This window comes from Cherax quadricarinatus, chromosome 96 (assembly GCF_038502225.1).
Source record: "Cherax quadricarinatus isolate ZL_2023a chromosome 96, ASM3850222v1, whole genome shotgun sequence".
NCBI classification, from domain to species: Eukaryota; Metazoa; Arthropoda; class Malacostraca; order Decapoda; family Parastacidae; genus Cherax; species Cherax quadricarinatus.
In genome coordinates, this window is record NC_091387.1 from 199,334 (window position 1) to 220,290 (window position 20,957).

General features: G+C 40.1%; 1 protein-coding gene across 3 annotated transcripts in view; it reads left to right on the plus strand.

The window, feature by feature from the left end:
- The window catches only part of LOC128701718 (pleckstrin homology-like domain family B member 1), a gene marked incomplete at its 5' end in the record, with an annotated part of 158,852 nt that overhangs the window by 36,205 nt on the left and 101,690 nt on the right, over positions 1–20,957 (plus strand). For all 3 annotated transcript variants that reach the window (XM_070104949.1, XM_070104950.1, XM_070104952.1), the window contains 3 exon segments: positions 728–811; positions 2,381–2,489; positions 7,213–7,396. In XM_070104949.1, the coding sequence (XP_069961050.1) occupies positions 728–811; positions 2,381–2,489; positions 7,213–7,396 (377 nt within the window).

A 20,957-nucleotide genomic window follows, 5' to 3' on the forward strand; every position in this document is an offset into this window, starting at 1 on the left:
AAAGAATATACAGTGGATCCCCGGTTTACGATATTATTTCATTCCAGAAGTATGTTCAGGTGCCAGTACTGACCGAATTTGTTCCCATAAGGAATATTGTGAATTAGATTAGTCCATTTCAGACCCCTAAACATACATGTACAAACGCACTTACAAAAATACACTTACATAATTGGTCGCATTGGGAGCTGATCGTAAAGCGGGGGTCCACTCTACTATATTTATACAGTGGAACCTCGGGATACGACCACCTCCCTACTCGAACAAAGCTCAGCACACGACCAAACACATGACCTGCCAGAACTTCACTGTGAACTATTTCATGTTTCCTTGCATTTTTTGGTGTTTTTGTGTATTATTCATATAAATAAGTCACCATGGGGCCCACGACAATTAGTGATAACAGCCAACCAAACAGAAAATTGGCTGGGAAGAACTTGTTCGATACTCAAATGGAGCAGCACTCGAACAACCTTCTGGAATGAATTAATCTCGCATGCCAAGGTTCCACTGTATCTTTGTCACCCTACCTACATTGGTGTAAAGATGGATGATTTAGAATATTTTTGCAAGGAAATTCTAAAATATAGAAAGAAATTGGCACTAAGGTTTCAAATTGTCAAAAATTGTAGTGTAATATGAGTGATGTAATTATATTTATCTTCCTTATTTCTGTATTGCATCTAGACTGGATGTGTATTTATGTTTTGATCCGTGTGTCATGCAGAGCGGCGCTGCTGAGTTGGTGGAGCGTTTATCTCGTTTACACTTCCTGGATCGATCCCAAGAGGACCTGGATCGCATACACCAGGTAAAGAATCATCTGCAACATGACAAGTTTAAACAATGCAGAACAACTCCACGAGGAAGTGGAAAAGAATCCTTCCTCCATAAGTCATGCGTGTCATAAGACACGACTAAAATGCCGGGAGTAAAGTGCTAGTAATCTTCTCCTGTATAAATTACTAAATGTAAAAAGAAGAAAAACTTTATAAAGTTTTCTTCTTTTTTTGGGTCACGTCGCCTTGGTGGGAAATGGCCAGTATGCTGAAAAAAAGAAAAACATCAAATATCAATTTTGTTTTTTTTAACACATTGGCCATCACCCACCAAGGTGAGGTAAGACAAAAAAAGAAGAAATGAAAATTTCTTCTTTTTATGTTTAAGTACATAATTTATAAAGGATAAGGCTACTAGTACGTTGCTCCTGATATTCTAGTCACATCTGACGACGCACGTGGCTTATGGAGGAAGGTTACTAGCAACTTGCTCTTGACATTCTAGTTATGTCTGACAACACACGTGGCTTATGGAGGAAGATTACTAGCAACTTACTCTTGACATTCTAGTCATGTCTGACGACACACGTGGCTTATGGAGGAAGATTACTAGCAACTTGCTCTTGACATTCTAGTCACGTGTAATGAGATTAGTTTGCCATAATATTAATATTGACGGACACTTCTGTAAACAACTGTCCTCAATTGACTGACTCAGCAGATTTTGCTTCATATTCAAAAAGTCCATTATATAGAGGTTTGTTATATATTGAAGGTTTATTGTATCATTATAAAGTGAATTTGAAATTTCACTTTTTTGTTAATATAAGAAGAGGTTGACATTTACAGTGAATATAACCAAAGATTGACTCATACAATGGATGTACAGTATTAAACACTTTCTTCATAATTACTCTGGCTTTGTTTTTTATTAACTTTGTGTTACTCTAATCTGGTTAATACTGAGATTCCTAAAAAAGGATTAATAAAAAAAAGAATGATAAAAAAAATCGTGTTTGCATGGGAGATCCATTGAGCATGTTATGAACAAAATTATTTAGTTCTTTTTTCAGTTTATGGGTCTTTGTTAAAACTAAATAGACATCATAAGGAAAGCACATTTCTTGACAGATGTGTACCAAATTTGTACTAAACCCATAGGGGTCAGTGTCAGGGAAGTAGAGGGCAATTATATTTAATACAAAGGGGAAGAGGGCTAGCTTTAATTCCTTGGATCAAGAGCTCTGTCATCAGCATCAAGGCACTCCCTTGAAGAGTCAAGTTTTATTTATTTATTTGGCAGAGTTCTTTGAGTAATGGAGACAGTGTTCCCTCAGGTTCCTTGAGTAATGGAGACAGTGTTCCCTCAGGTTCCTTGAGTAATGGAGACAGTGTTCCCTCAGGTTCCTTGAGTAATGGAGACAGTGTTCCCTCAGGTTCCTTGAGTAATGGAGACAGTGTTCCCTCAGGTTCCTTGAGTAATGGAGACAGTGTTCCCTCAGGTTCCTTGAGTAATGGAGACAGTGTTCCCTCAGGTTCCTTGAGTAATGGAGACAGTGTTCCCTCAGGTTCCTTGAGTAATGGAGACAGTGTTCCCTCAGGTTACATCATCTACGCCACTTGGATGCTCAGACGGCTCTCTGGGACGTAAAACTTCAGCAACACTGATGGAAATAGAGCAGAACCGTCGACTTCTTCTAGCCAAGCAAGGTGAGGGAAGATACTGCTCTTGCAGACTGCCATATAACATCAAATATAATATATTACAACAAAATCTTACCATGAATTCATTCGGAAACACTAAACAAAAGCAAGAAAACTTTCTTTCCTCGTTTCATGGTATTAAAGATACAGGAACCAACTCCAAATATTATATTAGTTCACCAGTGAACAATGTTCGTGTATCCAAGTGTGAGAAGATCCTGAATACTTCATTAAACCCAACCTTATATAACATGTTTGAAGGACTAACTTACAATGCTTTACCCACTACTGAACACTCCTCACCACTGCTGTGTGCACAAGTGTGTCATACTTATGGCCAAGTGCATAACCTTAATTCCAAACCTCATGAAGTGTGTGACTTCTTGTCTAAAAACTTCTTTACTGAAAATGCAAATAGAATTTCTCTTTGGTCTAACCTTAAGACTGCCGACAGCTTTCATCCAACACCTTTCCCTCGCACTTCAGCTTCCATAAACGTGAAACAGCCTAATGCCAGAATATCCGCTGTGACGTACTCGTGTAGCCAAGAAAAGTATAAGTCGTCTCAACAAGGTAATGATGTCAGAAGGAGAAAACTATCAAGATTTTAGAGTAACTATTTTCACTTGTTTAATTTGTATGTAATATATCTGCATCTTAGACAAGTTCTAGCAGTTTTCTTATAGTTTTTTCATTTATTTTCTGGCATCTTGTAAACAGAGAAGTATTTTTTTTAACTAGCCTAGCATAAAAAGTATTATAATTTAAGAGTATAATAGTTTAAAACTTTCTGTAAAATGTAAATTACTTCCGTCAGATCACGTAGCAGCATGATAGTAAAGTAGTCCAGTAATAAAATACTGGCATGTTGAAGAATGAGACACTTGTATAACATTTGGGAATCTTCGTTGAGGAAATGTCTTGCCAGTCAGTGACTTTTTCAGTCCAGATACAGAGAAGAACAATGGAAGATAAGTTTGAGGTAATCAGTCCCTTAACCTGGAGTCAATGTGATCGATATACTTCAAGCTGAGGGACTGATTACCTTATACTCCTCCTCATCTTCCACCTTTCACTGTACTGGACTGAAGAAGCCACTGATTGGTGAAACGTTTCTTCAGTAAAGATTCCCAGATGTTGTACTAATGTTTCATTCTTCAATTTGTTAGTTTTCTAAACCATTTACATCAAACAAGCATGTTGCAAGATACAGTAAGTCCCCCACTTACAACATTAAAGCTTTCCTGGACATTTTCTCCTGTCTGTCGTGCAGAAATGACAGCCTGAGATGTTGTGTGCTGTTATCAGACATGTTGTGTGCTGTTATCAGTCATGTGTGCTGTTATCAGACATGTTGTGTACTATTATGAGACATGTGTACTATTATGAGACATGTGTGCAAGAGGCTTGGACATCCAGCAGGAGTGAGTGGAGATAAATGGTTTTTGGGACTTGATGAGCTGTTAGTGTGTGCGAAAGGTAATATTTCAGGGAAACCAATTAGCCAGACTTGAGTCCTGGAGATGGGAAATACAGTGTCTGCACTCTAAGGGAGGGTTAGAGATATTTACTGTTTAGAGGGATATCTAAACTGTTGTATCTGTATGCCTCTGGCAAAACAGTGATAGTGTGAATGATGGTGAAAGAGTTTCTTTTTCAGGTCACCCTTCCTAGGTGGGAGATGGCCAGTGTGTTAAAAAAAATTACAAATATTATTAAACATTATTAGGTTGGGGACCTACTGTGCAAAAGATTTCTCTGTTTTGTAGCACTATGCACGAGGAATATATTATAAAGCTATTATGTGCAAGAAATTTAAGGAAAGCATTAGTATGATTATTGATTTGAAATTTTAAGGTTATGCAATTTCAAATGTTCAGATAATGAATGTATATTATTACTCAAAGTTTTATCTTTTTAAGTCCAGTATAAGAATAATATGCTGTGTGAAATATATTTCCCACTTTTTCTAGTCTAGCTGTTGTACAGTAAGTGTTTCCTCTGGAAAACACACTACTGGAACCAGGATAGAAGTTCCCAGGTGCTGGAACCAGGATAGAAGTTCCCAAGTGCTGGAACCAGGATAGAAGTTCCCAGGTGCTGGAACCAGGATATAAGTTCCCAGGTGCTGGAACCAGGATAGAAGTTCCCAGGTGCTGGAACCAGGATAGAAGTTCCCAGGTGCTGGAACCAGGATAGAAGTTCCCAAGTGCTGGAGCCAAGATAGAAGTTTCCAAGTGCTGGAACCAGGATAGAAGTTCCCAAGTGCTGGAACCAGGATAGAAGTTCCCAGGTGCTGGAACCAGGATAGAAGTTTCCAAGTGCTGGAACCAGGATAGAAGTTCCCAGGTGCTGGAACCAGGATAGAAGTTCCCAAGTGCTGGAGCCAAGATAGAAGTTTCCAAGTGCTGGAACCAGGATAGAAGTTCCCAAGTGCTGGAACCAGGATAGAAGTTTCCAAGTGCTGGAACCAGGATAGAAGTCCCCAGGTGCTGGAACCAGGATAGAAGTTCCCAGGTGCTGGAACCAGGATAGAAGTTTCCAAGTGCTGGAACCAGGATAGAAGTTCCCAGGTGCTGGAACCAGGATAGAAGTTTCCAAGTGCTGGAACCAGGATAGAAGTTCCCAGGTGCTGGAACCAGGATAGAAGTTTCCAAGTGCTGGAACCAGGATAGAAGTTCCCAAGTGCTGGAACCAGGATAGAAGTTCCCAGGTGCTGGAACCAGGATAGAAGTTTCCAAGTGCTGGAACCAGGATAGAAGTTCCCAGGTGCTGGAACCAGGATAGAAGTTCCCAGGTGCCATATTAGTCAAGAAGACAAGACTAAACTGCAATGTTAGGTAAATGGACACAGATGAAACTAATGCAGCGTTATTCACTAATTTTTGCAAGAGAGCCACTTCAGTTAAACACATTGATTGAGAGAGCCGCAGCTACTGCAAGTTAGCGTAACTCAACTAAATTAAGTAGTACTGAGCTGCTAGTGCAATATAGTAAATGAGAAAAATTAGATATGGTAATATTAGCCTGCATATCTTGTTATTAATAGTGGCTCGCGAGACGCGCAATAAATACCACTGAACTAATGTGATATTTTATTTTGGCAACATTTTGCTCTCCAGGATTTTTGTTTACAGCTTGACAAAGTTGCTGGAGAGTGAAACATTACCACAATCAATGCCACATTAGCTGCATCTGTGTCCATTGTCCTAGCATTTTGTCGGTAACTCTACCATTATTACTAAACTGCAATGATAGAATAACCATGGAACCTGGTCACAGGTATATGCCTAGGGGACCACATGATGTCAACTCTTATCAAAGACATTTAAACTTCCATCAAGTATCGAAGACATTAAAATAAACAAGTAAATTATTTATAACAAATAACAAAAACAAGGCACAATACCGTGACTGGAACGATACACAAATAACCCGCACATAAAAGAGAGAAGCTTACGACGACGTTTCAGTCCGACTTGGACCATTTACAAAGTCAATTATTTATAAATTATTTGTTCAGTAAATTGCACATGATGATTTGGCTCTTTTATCAGCACAAGCATTATGTGACACTTATGGGTTTGGCACTTCCTCATTGCTATAATAATAATAATATGTACTCTTACTTCGGCAAAACCAGTCATTAGCACTTAGAAATGTGATTGTGATATGATGAGCACTGCCTGTGAGCTAAGTCTGCCCCAGTGAGCTCAGGCCTGTGAGCTAAGTCTGCCCCAGTGAGCTCAGGCACATGGGCATCAGAAGCAATAAATCTGCCAAACGCACAAAGGGACAAGAGTAAGAATAAAGATATACCATAAGTACTGTAAGCAATGAAAAATACAGGAGGACCCCATTTGTACAGCTCTTAAGTTTGCGACCCTGTGCAATAAGTGACAATTGCTGGCAGGTGGAAAAAAGCAATTTTTTCAATATTGAATGCACCTGAAGTGCCTGATAATGTTTTTAAATTATCATATATTAAGTGCTTAATAGAGCTAAGTATAAAAAACATTAAGTAAAATAAATACGTACACAGTACATACAATACTTACCTTAAAATATGGTGCTAGTCCCCCTTCCTTTACTCAGCTGTTGTGCAGTTTTGGCAGAAAATCAGCAAAAACATCAAACATAATGAACAATGACTCAGTTTAAAGCCACCAAAACATGAATCACCAAAAAGAGTGAGCTGTATAGTCAGGACCCTTCTGTACACACGAATTTAAGAAAGATAAGTTTGAGACAATATTCAAAGCCTTTCCATTTTGTGCATATACAATTTGTAGGTTGCATGCTCTTCCTGGCAGTGGTGTTCCACAGTAACTGCTGCTGCCTCTGCTGTTCATAGAATTTATGCTGTATGTTTGATAATGCATTTTAGCTGCTTGGGTTAAGTCAGATTTTATTTTAAATTACCACTCAGCAGTCTCCGCATACAGAGGAAGAATAAGTGATTCTGTAATTTATAATCATATTCAGTATTTATATGTGACCAATGTGGTAAAAAATAAAAGTGCAATGCTGTGTTTATCATTTCATTATTTGTTGATGGAACTTGGCAGTCTTGAAAGAATTAATGTAGAATCATACTGAAGTGTTTCTCTGAAGAAGGGATTCTTTAATTGCTACTTGTTTTATGTTCTTTACATTATTAATAAACAATAAATATCTTATTTGGGTTTAGTGCATATTTTAAATATGAGAATAATTTTGCTTTCTGTAGGAACTGTGGTAATTGAAAATGAGCGACGGCGAGTAGAAGAGTTAAAGCGAAGAGTTGCTGATGAAGTCAAAGCTCAGTGGGAAGAAAAGAAAGCCAAAGAACAGCGTGAAGTCAACTGTGCCTCGCTCAACAGTGTTGGCTCCGATGATTCCTCCTTGACTTCATCAGACCTTCACACAGAAAGGTAGGTATACTCTCAGACCTTTACAGAGACGTAGGTACTCCCTCAGACCTTCACAGAGACGTAGGTACTCTCTCTAACCCTTTACTGTTCCATCATCAAAATAATGGAGGAAGTTGGATATACTTCCTCTGTTGTAGCTTGGCCAATTCTAAGACTTTTTACTTATGACTTCTACCGTAACTTTCATAGTTTTTATGAATGTTTGATAGCGAGTTCAAGCAGTCAACATTCCTACTTACGAGTGGTGCACCACAGGAAAGATTTCTCAGTCCCATGCTATTTAATGTTCTGATTAATGCTCTCCTAAATGCTATACTTGCCTCACCTAAACATATAGCTATAAATAACAAAAAGGCACAATACCGTGACTGGAACGATACACAAATAACCCGCACATAAAAGACAGAAGCTTACGACGACGTTTCGGTCCGACTTGGACCATTGACAAAGTCACACAGTGTGACTTTGTCAATGGTCCAAGTCGGACCGAAACGTCGTCGTAAGCTTCTGTCTTTTATGTGCGGGTTATTTGTGTATATAGCTATAAGCTATGCTGATGACATCATGATCCATACAACAGGGCATAAGAAGGTAAGTACCATTCTTAGCGAAGTTCTAGCAATTTGTAATCGATTAGGCCTCTTCATATCTTCGTCTAAAACAAAGATATTGACAAAGAAATGACATGCCCCACCCATCTGCTTGCAGGGTGAAAACATCAGTCAGGTTAAATCTGAGATATCTTGATGTAGACATACCCTTCAATAAATCCACCATACCACAACTAAATGCAAAGATGGCTAAATGTTGTCAAAGCTGGTTACAGCTACAACTATAGCGCTAATGTGAGAATAGTGAAAAATGATGTACATAGTCTATATTAGATCCTCTATGCTGCACGCATGTTAATATTAGCTCAGGAAAGTTTTTTTGTTGAAAATAAGAAAAAGTTTTGGAGTGAGATTAACAAGTTAAGAAAGCCTAGAGAACAAATGGATTTGTCAGTTAAAAATAGGAGAGGAGAGTTATTAAATGGAGAGTTAGAGGTATTGGGAAGATGGAAGGAATATTTTGAGGAATTGTTAAATGTTGATGAAGATAGGGAAGCTGTGATTTCGTGTATAGGGCAAGGAGGAATAACATCTTGTAGGAGTGAGGAAGAGCCAGTTGTGAGTGTGGGGGAAGTTCGTGAGGCAGTAGGTAAAATGAAAGGGGGTAAGGCAGCCGGGATTGATGGGATAAAGATAGAAATGTTAAAAGCAGGTGGGGATATAGTTTTGGAGTGGTTGGTGCAATTATTTAATAAATGTATGGAAGAGGGTAAGGTACCTAGGGATTGGCAGAGAGCATGCATAGTTCCTTTGTATAAAGGCAAAGGGGATAAAAGAGAGTGCAAAAATTATAGGGGGATAAGTCTGTTGAGTGTACCTGGTAAAGTGTATGGTAGAGTTATAATTGAAAGAATTAAGAGTAAGACGGAGAATAGGATAGCAGATGAACAAGGAGGCTTTAGGAAAGGTAGGGGGTGTGTGGACCAGGTGTTTACAGTGAAACATATAAGTGAACAGTATTTAGATAAGGCTAAAGAGGTCTTTGTGGCATTTATGGATTTGGAAAAGGCGTATGACAGGGTGGATAGGGGGGCAATGTGGCAGATGTTGCAAGTGTATGGTGTAGGAGGTAGGTTACTGAAAGCAGTGAAGAGTTTTTACGAGGATAGTGAGGCTCAAGTTAGAGTATGTAGGAAAGAGGGAAATTTTTTCCCAGTAAAAGTAGGCCTTAGACAAGGATGTGTGATGTCACCGTGGTTGTTTAATATATTTATAGATGGGGTTGTAAGAGAAGTAAATGCGAGGGTCTTGGCAAGAGGCGTGGAGTTAAAAGATAAAGAATCACACACAAAGTGGGAGTTGTCACAGCTGCTCTTTGCTGATGACACTGTGCTCTTGGGAGATTCTGAAGAGAAGTTGCAGAGATTGGTGGATGAATTTGGTAGGGTGTGCAAAAGAAGAAAATTAAAGGTGAATACAGGAAAGAGTAAGGTTATGAGGATAACAAAAAGATTAGGTGATGAAAGATTGAATATCAGATTGGAGGGAGAGAGTATGGAGGAGGTGAACGTATTCAGATATTTGGGAGTGGACGTGTCAGCGGATGGGTCTATGAAAGATGAGGTGAATCATAGAATTGATGAGGGAAAAAGAGTGAGTGGTGCACTTAGGAGTCTGTGGAGACAAAGAACTTTGTCCTTGGAGGCAAAGAGGGGAATGTATGAGAGTATAGTTTTACCAACGCTCTTATATGGGTGTGAAGCGTGGGTGATGAATGTTGCAGCGAGGAGAAGGCTGGAGGCAGTGGAGATGTCATGTCTGAGGGCAATGTGTGGTGTGAATATAATGCAGAGAATTCGTAGTTTGGAAGTTAGGAGGAGGTGCGGGATTACCAAAACTGTTGTCCAGAGGGCTGAGGAAGGGTTGTTGAGGTGGTTCTTCCCAGCTCATGGAGTTTAATGCAAAATGAAGCCTTCTGAATTATTCTTGGCTGTCCCAAGGCTTTTAATATGAGGATGAAGCTTGGTGTTTCTAGGATCAGTAATAGGATTATTGAAATTAGCACTGTACTTGGGTATTAGAATGTTAAGAAATGAACCAGACACTGTCACTATGAATCTTAATGTCTAGAAGTAAATATACCTAGATCTAAGTAGGTTGTGAAAACATGTATTTATATTAAGTTTTAAAACTTGAACGAACTGTATCACTGTAGACAACAAGCATTTCACTCCTCCATGGAAGATGTGGTCATTTAACCCTTTCGGGGTGGGTCCCATTGTACTACAGCATCGACGTGCGGGTCAGTCCTGTAATTCTGTGCCATGAGCTCAGCTCACTCAAATAAGCTGTTAGTGGTAAATTTAGGCCTAGATATAAAAGAATGTGTATGTGGTAAGTGTGCACCATATAAAAAAGAAATCTGCAGCATACAGTACATAATGGGGAAAACCTGCAATCATATTTTTGGTTTAAAATGGCAACTTTGTAGTGTGTTTTTGTATGTTTTTATGCTTGTATTCTCAGTTTCTTGGTCTCAATTGATGGAATAGAAAATATTTTGCAGAAATAGACATGATTTTGATTGTTTTAAGGACTGAAAGTAGCTTAAAATTGAGCTCAAAGTAGCGGAAATGTTTTATTTTTGCCGATATTCCAGAGTACACAAATTACGTTTATTGTCCAATGTGCGTCCAACTGGTCGGTCTAATATGAATTCATGAATGTGTTGACATTATTTATACAATTATTAAAATAATGCAGTATTCTATGTAACAGTAAATCTTCTAACTTTTGTGTGAATAAAAATTCCAAATGGAAAACAAATGTAATATAGGAGAGGCCAGAAGACAAGAGTAATGAACAGAGGTAGTGCCAGGAATGTCTACATTGTTTATTTGAGGTCCTATTTTGAAATTGGCAGCTTTTGAAATTTGCCAAATTATCGAATTGAAATAGGTAGTTGAAATAGGTAAATGAGCATGGGGTAGTTGAAGTAAGTAAATGATCAGTTTCTTGTATTCAATTGATAGAAGGAATACTAGCAAAATAACTATGAGTATGGTTGACTGGAACAACAGAATTGGCCAAAAACAGGGCTCAAAATGGGCAAAATCACTTGATTCATAAATAGTATATCCGAGACTGATAATTTTGCGACAGCGCAATTCCATAAGTTTTCCATCAAATTTTGTACTTTTGTTTCATTACCTTCAGAAAAAGATTCTCTATCTTTTTTTTTTTTTTTTTATTCTCGGACCCTGAGAGCAGGTTTCTGATCAGGGGTTCTGACCCTGAAAGGGGGTTAATATCACATACCTGCAGGAAGCTCATCACTAGTAATCCCTTTCTTAAATCACTTGTGAAGGCAACTGCTCAGGAAGAAATTCTTGCTTAACTTCTTCTTTCAACAAACTGGCCGTATCCCACCGAGGCGGGGTGGCCCAAAAAGAAAAACAAAGGTTTCTCTTTTTAACTTTGGCAATGTATACAGGAGAAAGGGGTTACTAGCCCCTTGCTCCTGACATTTTAGTCACCTTTAACCCGTAAACGGTCCAAGCAGATCTACGTTCACATGTGTAGTGCTACAAAAGTAGATCTACGTTTTTTTTACATATTTTCAAATATAACAAAAAAAAAGTAGATCAGAGTTTTTTACACATTTTCAAATGTAAAAAAGCAAAAAGAAGATCTACTTTTTTACATACTTTCAAATGTTCAAAAAATGTATATATACGTTTGGACCGTTTACGGATTAATGACACGCATGGCTTATGGAGGAAGAATTCTGTTCCACTTCCCCATGGAGTCTGGCTTCACTGTTAGTAATAATTTACCACAAGGTATGTACACTGATGGATGTAAGCAGGAGTCTACTGGCAGGGCTGCATCTGCTCTTGTTGCCACCTTCCTAGTTAAGAAAGATAAGAACTTTGTTGATTTAGGCATAAGAATAATAACTGGGCTTCTACACTGCAAACTGAATTGTTTGCCTTCTTAATGGTGCTAAGTCAACTTACGACGCTGAGCTTGACTCTATGATTATTACTGATTCTGTGTCATCACTGAAGTCTCTGATATGTGGAAGATGGCTCTGATATATGGAAGATGGCTCTGATATGTGGAAGATGGCTAATGTAATTCCTATTTTTAAAACAGGGGATAAGTCGTTACCGTCAAATTACCGCCCACTAAGCCTGACCTCAATTGTAGGCAAATTACTAGAGTCAATTATAGCTGAGATTATAAGAAGCCATCTCGATAAGCATAGCTTGATTAATGATACTCAGCATGGATTCACAAGAGGCCAGTCTTGTCTAACTAATTTATTAACTTTCTTCAGTAAAGCTTTTGAGGCTGTTGACCACGATAAAGAATTTGATATTATTTACTTAGATTTTAGTAAGGCTTTTGATAGAGTTCTGCACCAAAGACTGTTAAAGAAAGTGGCAGCTCATGGCAATGGGGGAAAAGTGCTCTTGTGGTTCAAGTCATGGCTCACAGACAGGAAGCAGAGAGTGTCCATAAATGGGGTTAAATCCAAGTGGGGATCTGTAACAAGTGGCATTCCACAGGGATCAGTCTTGGGCCCATTGTTGTTTATAATATATATCAATGATCTTGATGAGGGTGTTACTAGTGATATGAGCAAATTCACCGATGACACAAAGATAGGTAGGATAATTGATTCAAACGTAGATGTTAGGGAACTTCAGGAGGATTTAGACAAACTCTACTCTTGGTCAGAAAAGTGGCAGATGCAGTTCAATGTAGATAAATGCAAGGTTCTGAAGCTCGGGAGTGTCCATAACCCTAGCACTTATAAGTTAAATAATGTAGAACTTAGCCATACAGATTGCGAAAAGGACTTGGGGGTTATGGTGAGCAGCAACCTTAAACCAAGACAGCAATGCCTAAGCGTACGTAATAAGGCAAATAGATTACTGGGATTTATATCAAGAAGTGTAAGCAACAGAAGTCCAGAGGGCATACTGCAGCTTTATACATCATTAGTAAGGCCTCACCTAGATTATGCAGCTCAATTCTGGTCTCCATATTACAGAATGGACATAAATTCGTTAGAAAACATTCAGCGTAGAATGACTAAATTAATACATAGCATTAGAAATCTTCCTTATGAAGAAAGATTGAAAACTCTTAAGTTACATTCATTTGTTAGACGAAGAATGAGGGGAGACCTGATTGAAGTGTATAAGTGGAAGATAGGTATTAATAAAGGGGATATTAACAAGGTCTTGAGGATATCTCTCCAAGAGAGAACCCGCAGTAATGGATTTAAATTAGATAAGTTTAGATTTAGAAAGGACATAGGAAAGTATTGGTTTGGAAATAGGGTAGTTGATGAGTGGAACAGTCTACCTAGTTGGGTTATTGAGGCTAGGACTTTGGGTAGTTTCAAATGTAGGTTGGATAAGTACATGAGTGGGAGGGGTTGGATTTGAGTGGGACTTGCACATCAGAGCTTATTTCTTGGGTAGCATTGAAAATTGGGTTGGTCAAATGTTTGTTAGTGGGATGAATTGTAAAGGACCTGCCTAGTATTGGCCAACAGGCCTGCTGCAGTGTTCCTCCTTTCTTATGTTCTTATGTTCTTTACTCTCATAACTCTTAAGAACATGATCATTACAGAAGCCAGATATAGATACTCAAGAATCAAGGAAAAAGAAATTAATACATAATTGTTATGAATTCCATTACACATAAGATTAGTCCTTCTTGATAAAGTTGATATGTTAGCCAAGAAAAATACCCTGAAGGAGAATGTAGAATATAACTTTGGTATATCTGTGTCAGACACTGCAACTTCTTGGGATCTTAATACTTGGGAATTCTTCGCTTGCCTAATTCTTGGGCACGACCTACTTCAACATTGAACAAATGTTACACGACCTATGACTTCTGCACCTCTCCTGCCAACGGTTTATAAGCTCCTTCTCAGCACGTATGCCGTATTCTATTCAAGATTGATGGACTGACCACATCGACTCAAGGTTGAGGGACTGATTACCTCATTCTCCTCCTGTTCTTCAAGATTCTCCTTTGTATGGACTGATGAAGCCACTGTGTGGCGAAACGTTTCCTCAGTAAAGATACCCAGGAGTTGCACACGTGTCTAATTTATCAACATGTCGGTTCTCTGAACCATTCATCTACAAACAAGTTAATAATGAAACTGAATGTTCTAGGAATATGTTTAGAAGCCTGAGTAGATCTGTAGCCCAGTAACATGAACGTAGATAAGTATGCTTATGGGGTAATTTGCAATGTGAACAGCCTGACTGATGTTGTAGTAGCCAGGCTTAGGCTTGGTTATAAGTACTTCTGACAGTTTGGTCAGACACAGATGATGATCAGACTTAATGCAAAGTATGTGGTCAGTCCTGTGGTCACTGTCTTAACCCTTAAACAGTCTAAACGTATATATACGTTCACTCATGTAGTGCCCCAAATTTTTTGAGAAAAAAAAAATCTTTTTTTTTAAAGGAAAAAAGAGCATATGGTACCCAGGCCTCCCCAATTACTTTAATATGGCACACAGTGAGTGCACACACCCATTCTCTCATGTCTAGGTGACTCAGGCTTATTGTGGCAATGTTCAATGAATGACAAAGAAAACGTATACATGTATATACGTTTGGGGCGATACGCGCGTGAACGTATATATACGTTTAGACCGTTTAAGGGTTAAACACTATGAGCCTAATTGTGGCAATATAAACACAAATGCAGTATAATGTGATCCTTTATTGACTACGTTTTGCCCACACAGTGGGCTTTTTCAAGTCACAAACAGTTCTGTTTGTGACTTGAAAAAGCCCACTGTGTGGGCGAAACGTAGTCAATAAAGGATCACATTATACTGCATTTGTGTTTATATTGCCATTGTGTCGGTATTTTATACCATTTATTTCCATCGAGCCTAATTGTCTAATTGTTGAGGAATATAGAGATAGTATAATAACATATGTGATTTATCAAGATATCTTATTAATGAAAGTAAGATACCAGATTTATAAAGCAAATTTCTTATATTCGTTTTCAACCGATAAATCAACTGCAGATATAAATCTAGATGTACTGATATTAATCCTTTTGGGACCTAGTTCGTAGGATTTTTGTATATCCATATGTTCCTGTGTTACTCTCCACAGGTTAGCTGTGGGATGCACAGTAAACTAGCTGCTGTCTTGCCACAATCAATCATTCAAATCAATTATGCATTATGCCCATTAAAATATACACTACCAACAAGGGATAGAAATGGAAGATATCACAAATATGTTACTAAGTACTTTTTAGTCTAATGGTATTAAGAAGGTGGACTGAACTGGATGAGGAAATGGTAGAGCAAACTCCAGATGTAATTTTAAAAGTACACAAAAAATAAAAACACACAGAGAGAGAGCACATCAAGAAATTAGAGAAAGTGCAAAAATTTTGAGCAAAACTAGTCCCAGAGCTAGGGGATATGTCTTATGAGGAGATGCTGGAGGACAGGAGGGAATGGGAGGACATGATAACAACATATAAAATACTGAGAGGAATTGAGAAGGTGGATAGGGACAGAATGTTTCAGAGATGAGACACAACAACAAGGGGCCACAACTGCAAGTTGAAGACTCAGATGAGTTACAGGGATGTTAGAAAGTATTTCTTCAGTCACAGAGTTGTCAGGAAGTGGAACAGTCTGGAGAGTGATGTAGTGGAGGCAGGATCCATGCATAGCTTTAAGAAGAGGTTCAGTAAAGCTCATTGAGAAAGGAGGGAGTGGACCTAGTAGCAACCAGCAAAGAGGCAGGGCCAGGAGCTATGACTCGACCCCTGCAACTACAACCGAGTGAGTGTACACACACTCATAATCACACATTTATATTTGTACATATATATTAGCAGTGCATATACATTTTGACTGGTATAAAAATAGCACAGTGAAAATAGGAAAAATATATGAGCACATTCATGTGCTCACACACACATCTTCAGAGGAATTCCTCTGAAGATGTGTGTGTGTAACCACATGAAAGGACTCAGGTGTTTTTCCTATTTTCACTGTGCTTTGTTTATATATTTGCAATCATGCATATATTGTTATTTCTTCCATATAGATATATATACATATATATTTTGGTCAGGAGACTTTTTACCAAGAACTAGGATATAAAATTTAATTAATGGGAGGAGGCTACAGAAGACAATTTTACTACATCTTTATGATATTGTGAATCAGTATTTTAGTTGCCAGCTTATCAGTGGCGTCTACTGAGTCTGTATTTAGCCAGCGATGTCCGGCCTCGGCGCACGTTCCAATATTTCAAAGTTTTTTAATCTGGGTTTAGCATGCTTTGGAAATTTATGAAGAGTGAGCAATGTGTTGTCAGTGTCAGTTGTAGCAGTGAACCATGAAGTAGAAGGCAGAGTCAGCGGAATATATTGTGTGCGTTATTGACCATATAAAGATCAAAGATTGAAACATGCATAGTCAGAAATATTGGCAGTGGGTATTCTAAAACCGTAAGAAGCTTGATTTGGTATATTGTGATGTCACTGGTTATGTAATTTTATTTGGCTGTACCTTAACCAAGGAGTAACTACAGTCCTCACAAAGTTAGGTTTGTGAGTGCTGAGTCTTGGCTTTGGTCAGCATTACTGTATTCTCCGTTGTCAGACTATTGCTGCCTTTTATATTTTTCCTTGCTTGTGGTTAAATTTACATTTTTATAGCTTTTGTAACCTAGCTTAACTTTAACCCTTTCAGGGTCTGTCCCGTAGATCTATGGCTTTACGTTCAGGGTCCAAACCGTAGATCTACGTCATGAGCTCAGCTCTCACTGATAAACTGTGAGTGGTACACTTGGGCCTAGATATGAGAGAATACATCTATGTGGTATGTGTGCACCACATAAAACAAATCCTGCAGCACACTGTGTATAATGAGAGAAAAAAACTGAAACCAATATTTTCGATTAAAACAGCAACTTTGCAGTGTTTTTTTGCATGTATTTTATAGTTGTATTTGCAATTTCTTGGTCTCATTTGATAGAATGGAAGACATATTACAGAAATAGAGATGATTTTGATTGGTTTTAGCACTGGAAATGGCTTGAAACTGAGCTCAAAGTAGCGGAAATGTTAAATTTTTGCCGATGTTCAAGAGTAAACAAACGACCTCACACGTCTAATACACGCCAGCTGGTGGGTCTAATATACATTCACAAATGTGGTGTTGATATTTATACAATTATTACAATATTGCATAGCAGTAAATCTTTTATTTTTTGGTGTGAATAAAAATTCATTATGTGAACAAAAAATCAAAATGGGATTTATTTGTAAAGCCTCAAAGCACAACTAATGAGCAGAGGAAATGTTAGTTTAGTGCCAGGAATACCTACATTGTTTATTCTGGATGCTATTTTGAAATTGGAATATTTTGAACTTTGTGTTAAATTGGCCAAATTACCAATTTCCGATCACTTTATTTTGTAGTTGAAACAGTTGACTTGGCGACTTCTTGTGCTCAATCGATAGAATAGAAGTAATACTAGTGAAATAGCTAAGAATTTGGTCGACTGGAATGATGTAATTGGCCAAAAATGGGAGTCAAAGTCGGCAAAATCGCCGATTCGTAAATGTCGCTGACACATCAAAATTCGCGAGAGCATAATTTTGTCAATTTTCCATCAAATTTCGTACTTTTTGTTTTATTATCTTAACGAAAAGGTTCTTTACCATTTCATAAGAAAAAATAACAGATTTTTTTAGGGAAAATTCTTGGACACTGGGGCACCACTTCAGATTTTGGCCTTGGACCCTGAAGGGGTTAAGTTAGAGAAAATAGTACAGTATTTGTAGGTTCAGAGGGAACTTTTAGAAATTTATTTCTAGAATTGCATAAGAAAATTAACTTGACAGAAGGTTGATGCACTGGATGGCTGTCTCCCACCAAGGCAGGGTGGCCCAAAAAAGAAAAACTATCATCATCATTCACTCCATCACTGTCTTGCCAGAGGCATGCTTACACTCCAGTTATAAAACTGCAACACTAACACCCCTCCTTCAGAGTGCTGGCACTGTACTTCCCATCTCCAGGACTCAAGTCCGGCCTGCTGGTTTCCCTGAATCCCTTCATAAATGTTTCCTTGCTCACACTCCAACAGTACGTCAAGTCCTAAAAACCATTTGTCTCCATTTGCTTTTATCTAACACTATCATGCACGCCTGCTGGAAGTCCAAGCCTCTTGCACACAAAGCCTCCTTTACCCTGTCCCTCCAAACTTTCCTAGGCCAACCCCTACCCCCCCCTTCCCTCCAATACAGATTTATGCACTCTCGAAGTCATTCTGTTTCATTCTATCCTCTCTACATGCCCAAACTAATGCCCATCTTGTCACTAATTGTCGCATGTCTTCTGACAAATAAAGCACCACAGGTCTTTCATACCCTCGTAACTGCTCAGCGTTGATAAAAAAAAATGTTGATGTAGCAGCCGTCCATAGTGTGGAGAAACCTAGACATTAGAGACCACAAAGGAAATACTCACTTTGATTTTATTTTGGGTTATCCTGATGGGTAACTTATGTATGATAATTGTACTTGTGTGTACCTAAATAAACTTACTTTTTTTTTTTTAACCCGTAAACGGTCCAAACGTATTTATACGTTTTTTTCAACATTTGAAAGTATGTAAAAAAAAGTAGATCTTTTTGTTTTTTTGCATTTGAAAATGTGTAAAAAAAACTTTGATCTACTTTTTTTTTTGTTATATTTGAAAATATGTAAAAAAAACGTAGATCTACTTTTGTAGCACTACACATGTGAACGTAGATCTGCTTGGACCATTTACGGGTTAAATGTCACCCATTTCCCACCAAGGCAAATATTTACTAAGAGATGGTTACTAATTCAACTGGTAAGTCAGTGACGTCCTCGGGCAACTGAGCAGACCGTGTCATGAGAAGCTCATACAACCAACGCCTGAGCAGGTCACACATTTAATACCAGACTGGGCACACAACCAACACCTGAGCAGGTCACACACCCAACACCTGAGCAGGTCACACAACCAACACCTGAGCAGGTCACACAACCAACACCTGAGCAGGTCACACAACCAACACCTGAGCAGGTCACACAACCAACACCTGAGCAGGTCACACAACCAACACCTGCATCAGTTGAAGGCTTAATCTACCCCCTGGGAAGGGCAGCAGCACCCAGGGTGTGGGCAGCAGGTGGGCAGATTAATGATGTGTAGAGAGAGGGTATGGTATGCATGCCATATCTCACACTGCCCTGGGGCATCTCAGGAGAGAGGGTAGGGTATGCATGCTATAAATCACACTGCTCTGGGTATTGCTGTCAGTTTGAGGGTATTTAGGTAAGCCTCACACTGCCTCACTTGTTTATACATGAAGCTGTGGAAGTGATAATTCAGTATTAGTGATGGTGATAAACATAATATTTGTGTGCTAGACTCACCACACCTGGCTGGTGCACTGTACTGCACCTGGCTGGTGCACTGTACTGCACCTGGCTGGTGCACTGTACTGCACCTGGCTGGTGCACTGTACTGCAGCTGGCTGGTGTGTACTGCAGCTGGCTGGTGTGTACTGCAGCTGGTTGGTGTGTACTGCAGCTGGCTGGTGTGTACTGCAGCTGGCTGGTGTGTACTGCAGCTGGCTGGTGTGTACTGCAGCTGGTTGGTGTGTACTGCAGCTGGCTGGTGTGTACTGCAGCTGGCTGGTGTGTACTGCACCTGGCTGGTGCACTGTACTGCACCTGGCTGGTGCACTGTACTGCACCTGGCTGGTGCACTGTACTGCACCTGGCTGGTGCACTGTACTGCACCTGGCTGGTGCACTGTACTGCACCTGGCTGGTGCACTGTACTGCACCTGGCTGGTGCACTGTACCGCACCTGGCTGGTGCACTGTACCGCACCTGGCTGGTGCACTGTACCACACCTGGCTGGTGCACTGTACCGCACCTGGCTGGTGCACTGTACCACACCTGGCTGGTGCACTGTACCACACCTGGCTGGTGCACTGTACCGCGCCTGGCTGGTGCACTGTACCATGCCTGGCTGGTACACTGTACCGCACCTGGCTGGTGCACTGTACCACCTGGCTGGTGCACTTTACCACACCTGGCTGGTGCACTGTACCACTCCTGGCTGGTGCACTGCACCACACCTGGCTGGTGCACTGTACCACACCTAGCTGGTGCACTGTACCACACCTAGCTGGTGCACTGTACCACACCTGGCTGGTGCACTGTACCACCTGGCTGGTGCACTTTACCACACCTGGCTGGTGTGCTGTACCACACCTGGCTGGTGCACTGTACCACACCTGGCAGGTGCACTGCACCACACCTGGCTGGTGCACTGCACCACACCTGGCTGGTGCACTGTACCACACCTGACTGGTGCACAGCACCACACCTGGCTGGTGCACTGTACCACACTTGGCTGGTGCACTGTACCACACCTGGCTGGTGCACATTACACTGATGTATTGTACCACACATCTGGCTGGTGCAGTGCACTAATGTACCACACACTTGGCTGGTGCACAGTGAACTGTACCACACCTGGCTGGTGCACTGTACCGCACTTGGCTGGTGCACTGTACTGCACTTGGCTGGTGCACTGTACCGCACCCGACTGGTGCACTGTACCACACCCGGCTGGTGCACTGTACTGCACCTGGCTGGTGCACTGTACCGCACCTGGCTGGTGCACTGTACTGCGCCTGGCTGTTGCACTGTACCGCGCCTGGCTGGTGCACTGTACAGCGCCTGGCTGGTACACTGTACCGCACCTGGCTGGTGCACTGTACCACCTGGCTGGTGCACTTTACCACACCTGGCTGGTGCACTGTACCACTCCTGGCTGGTGCACTGCACAACACCTGGCTGGTGCACTGTACCACACCTAGCTGGTGCACTGTACCACACCTAGCTGGTGCACTGTACCACACCTGGCTGGTG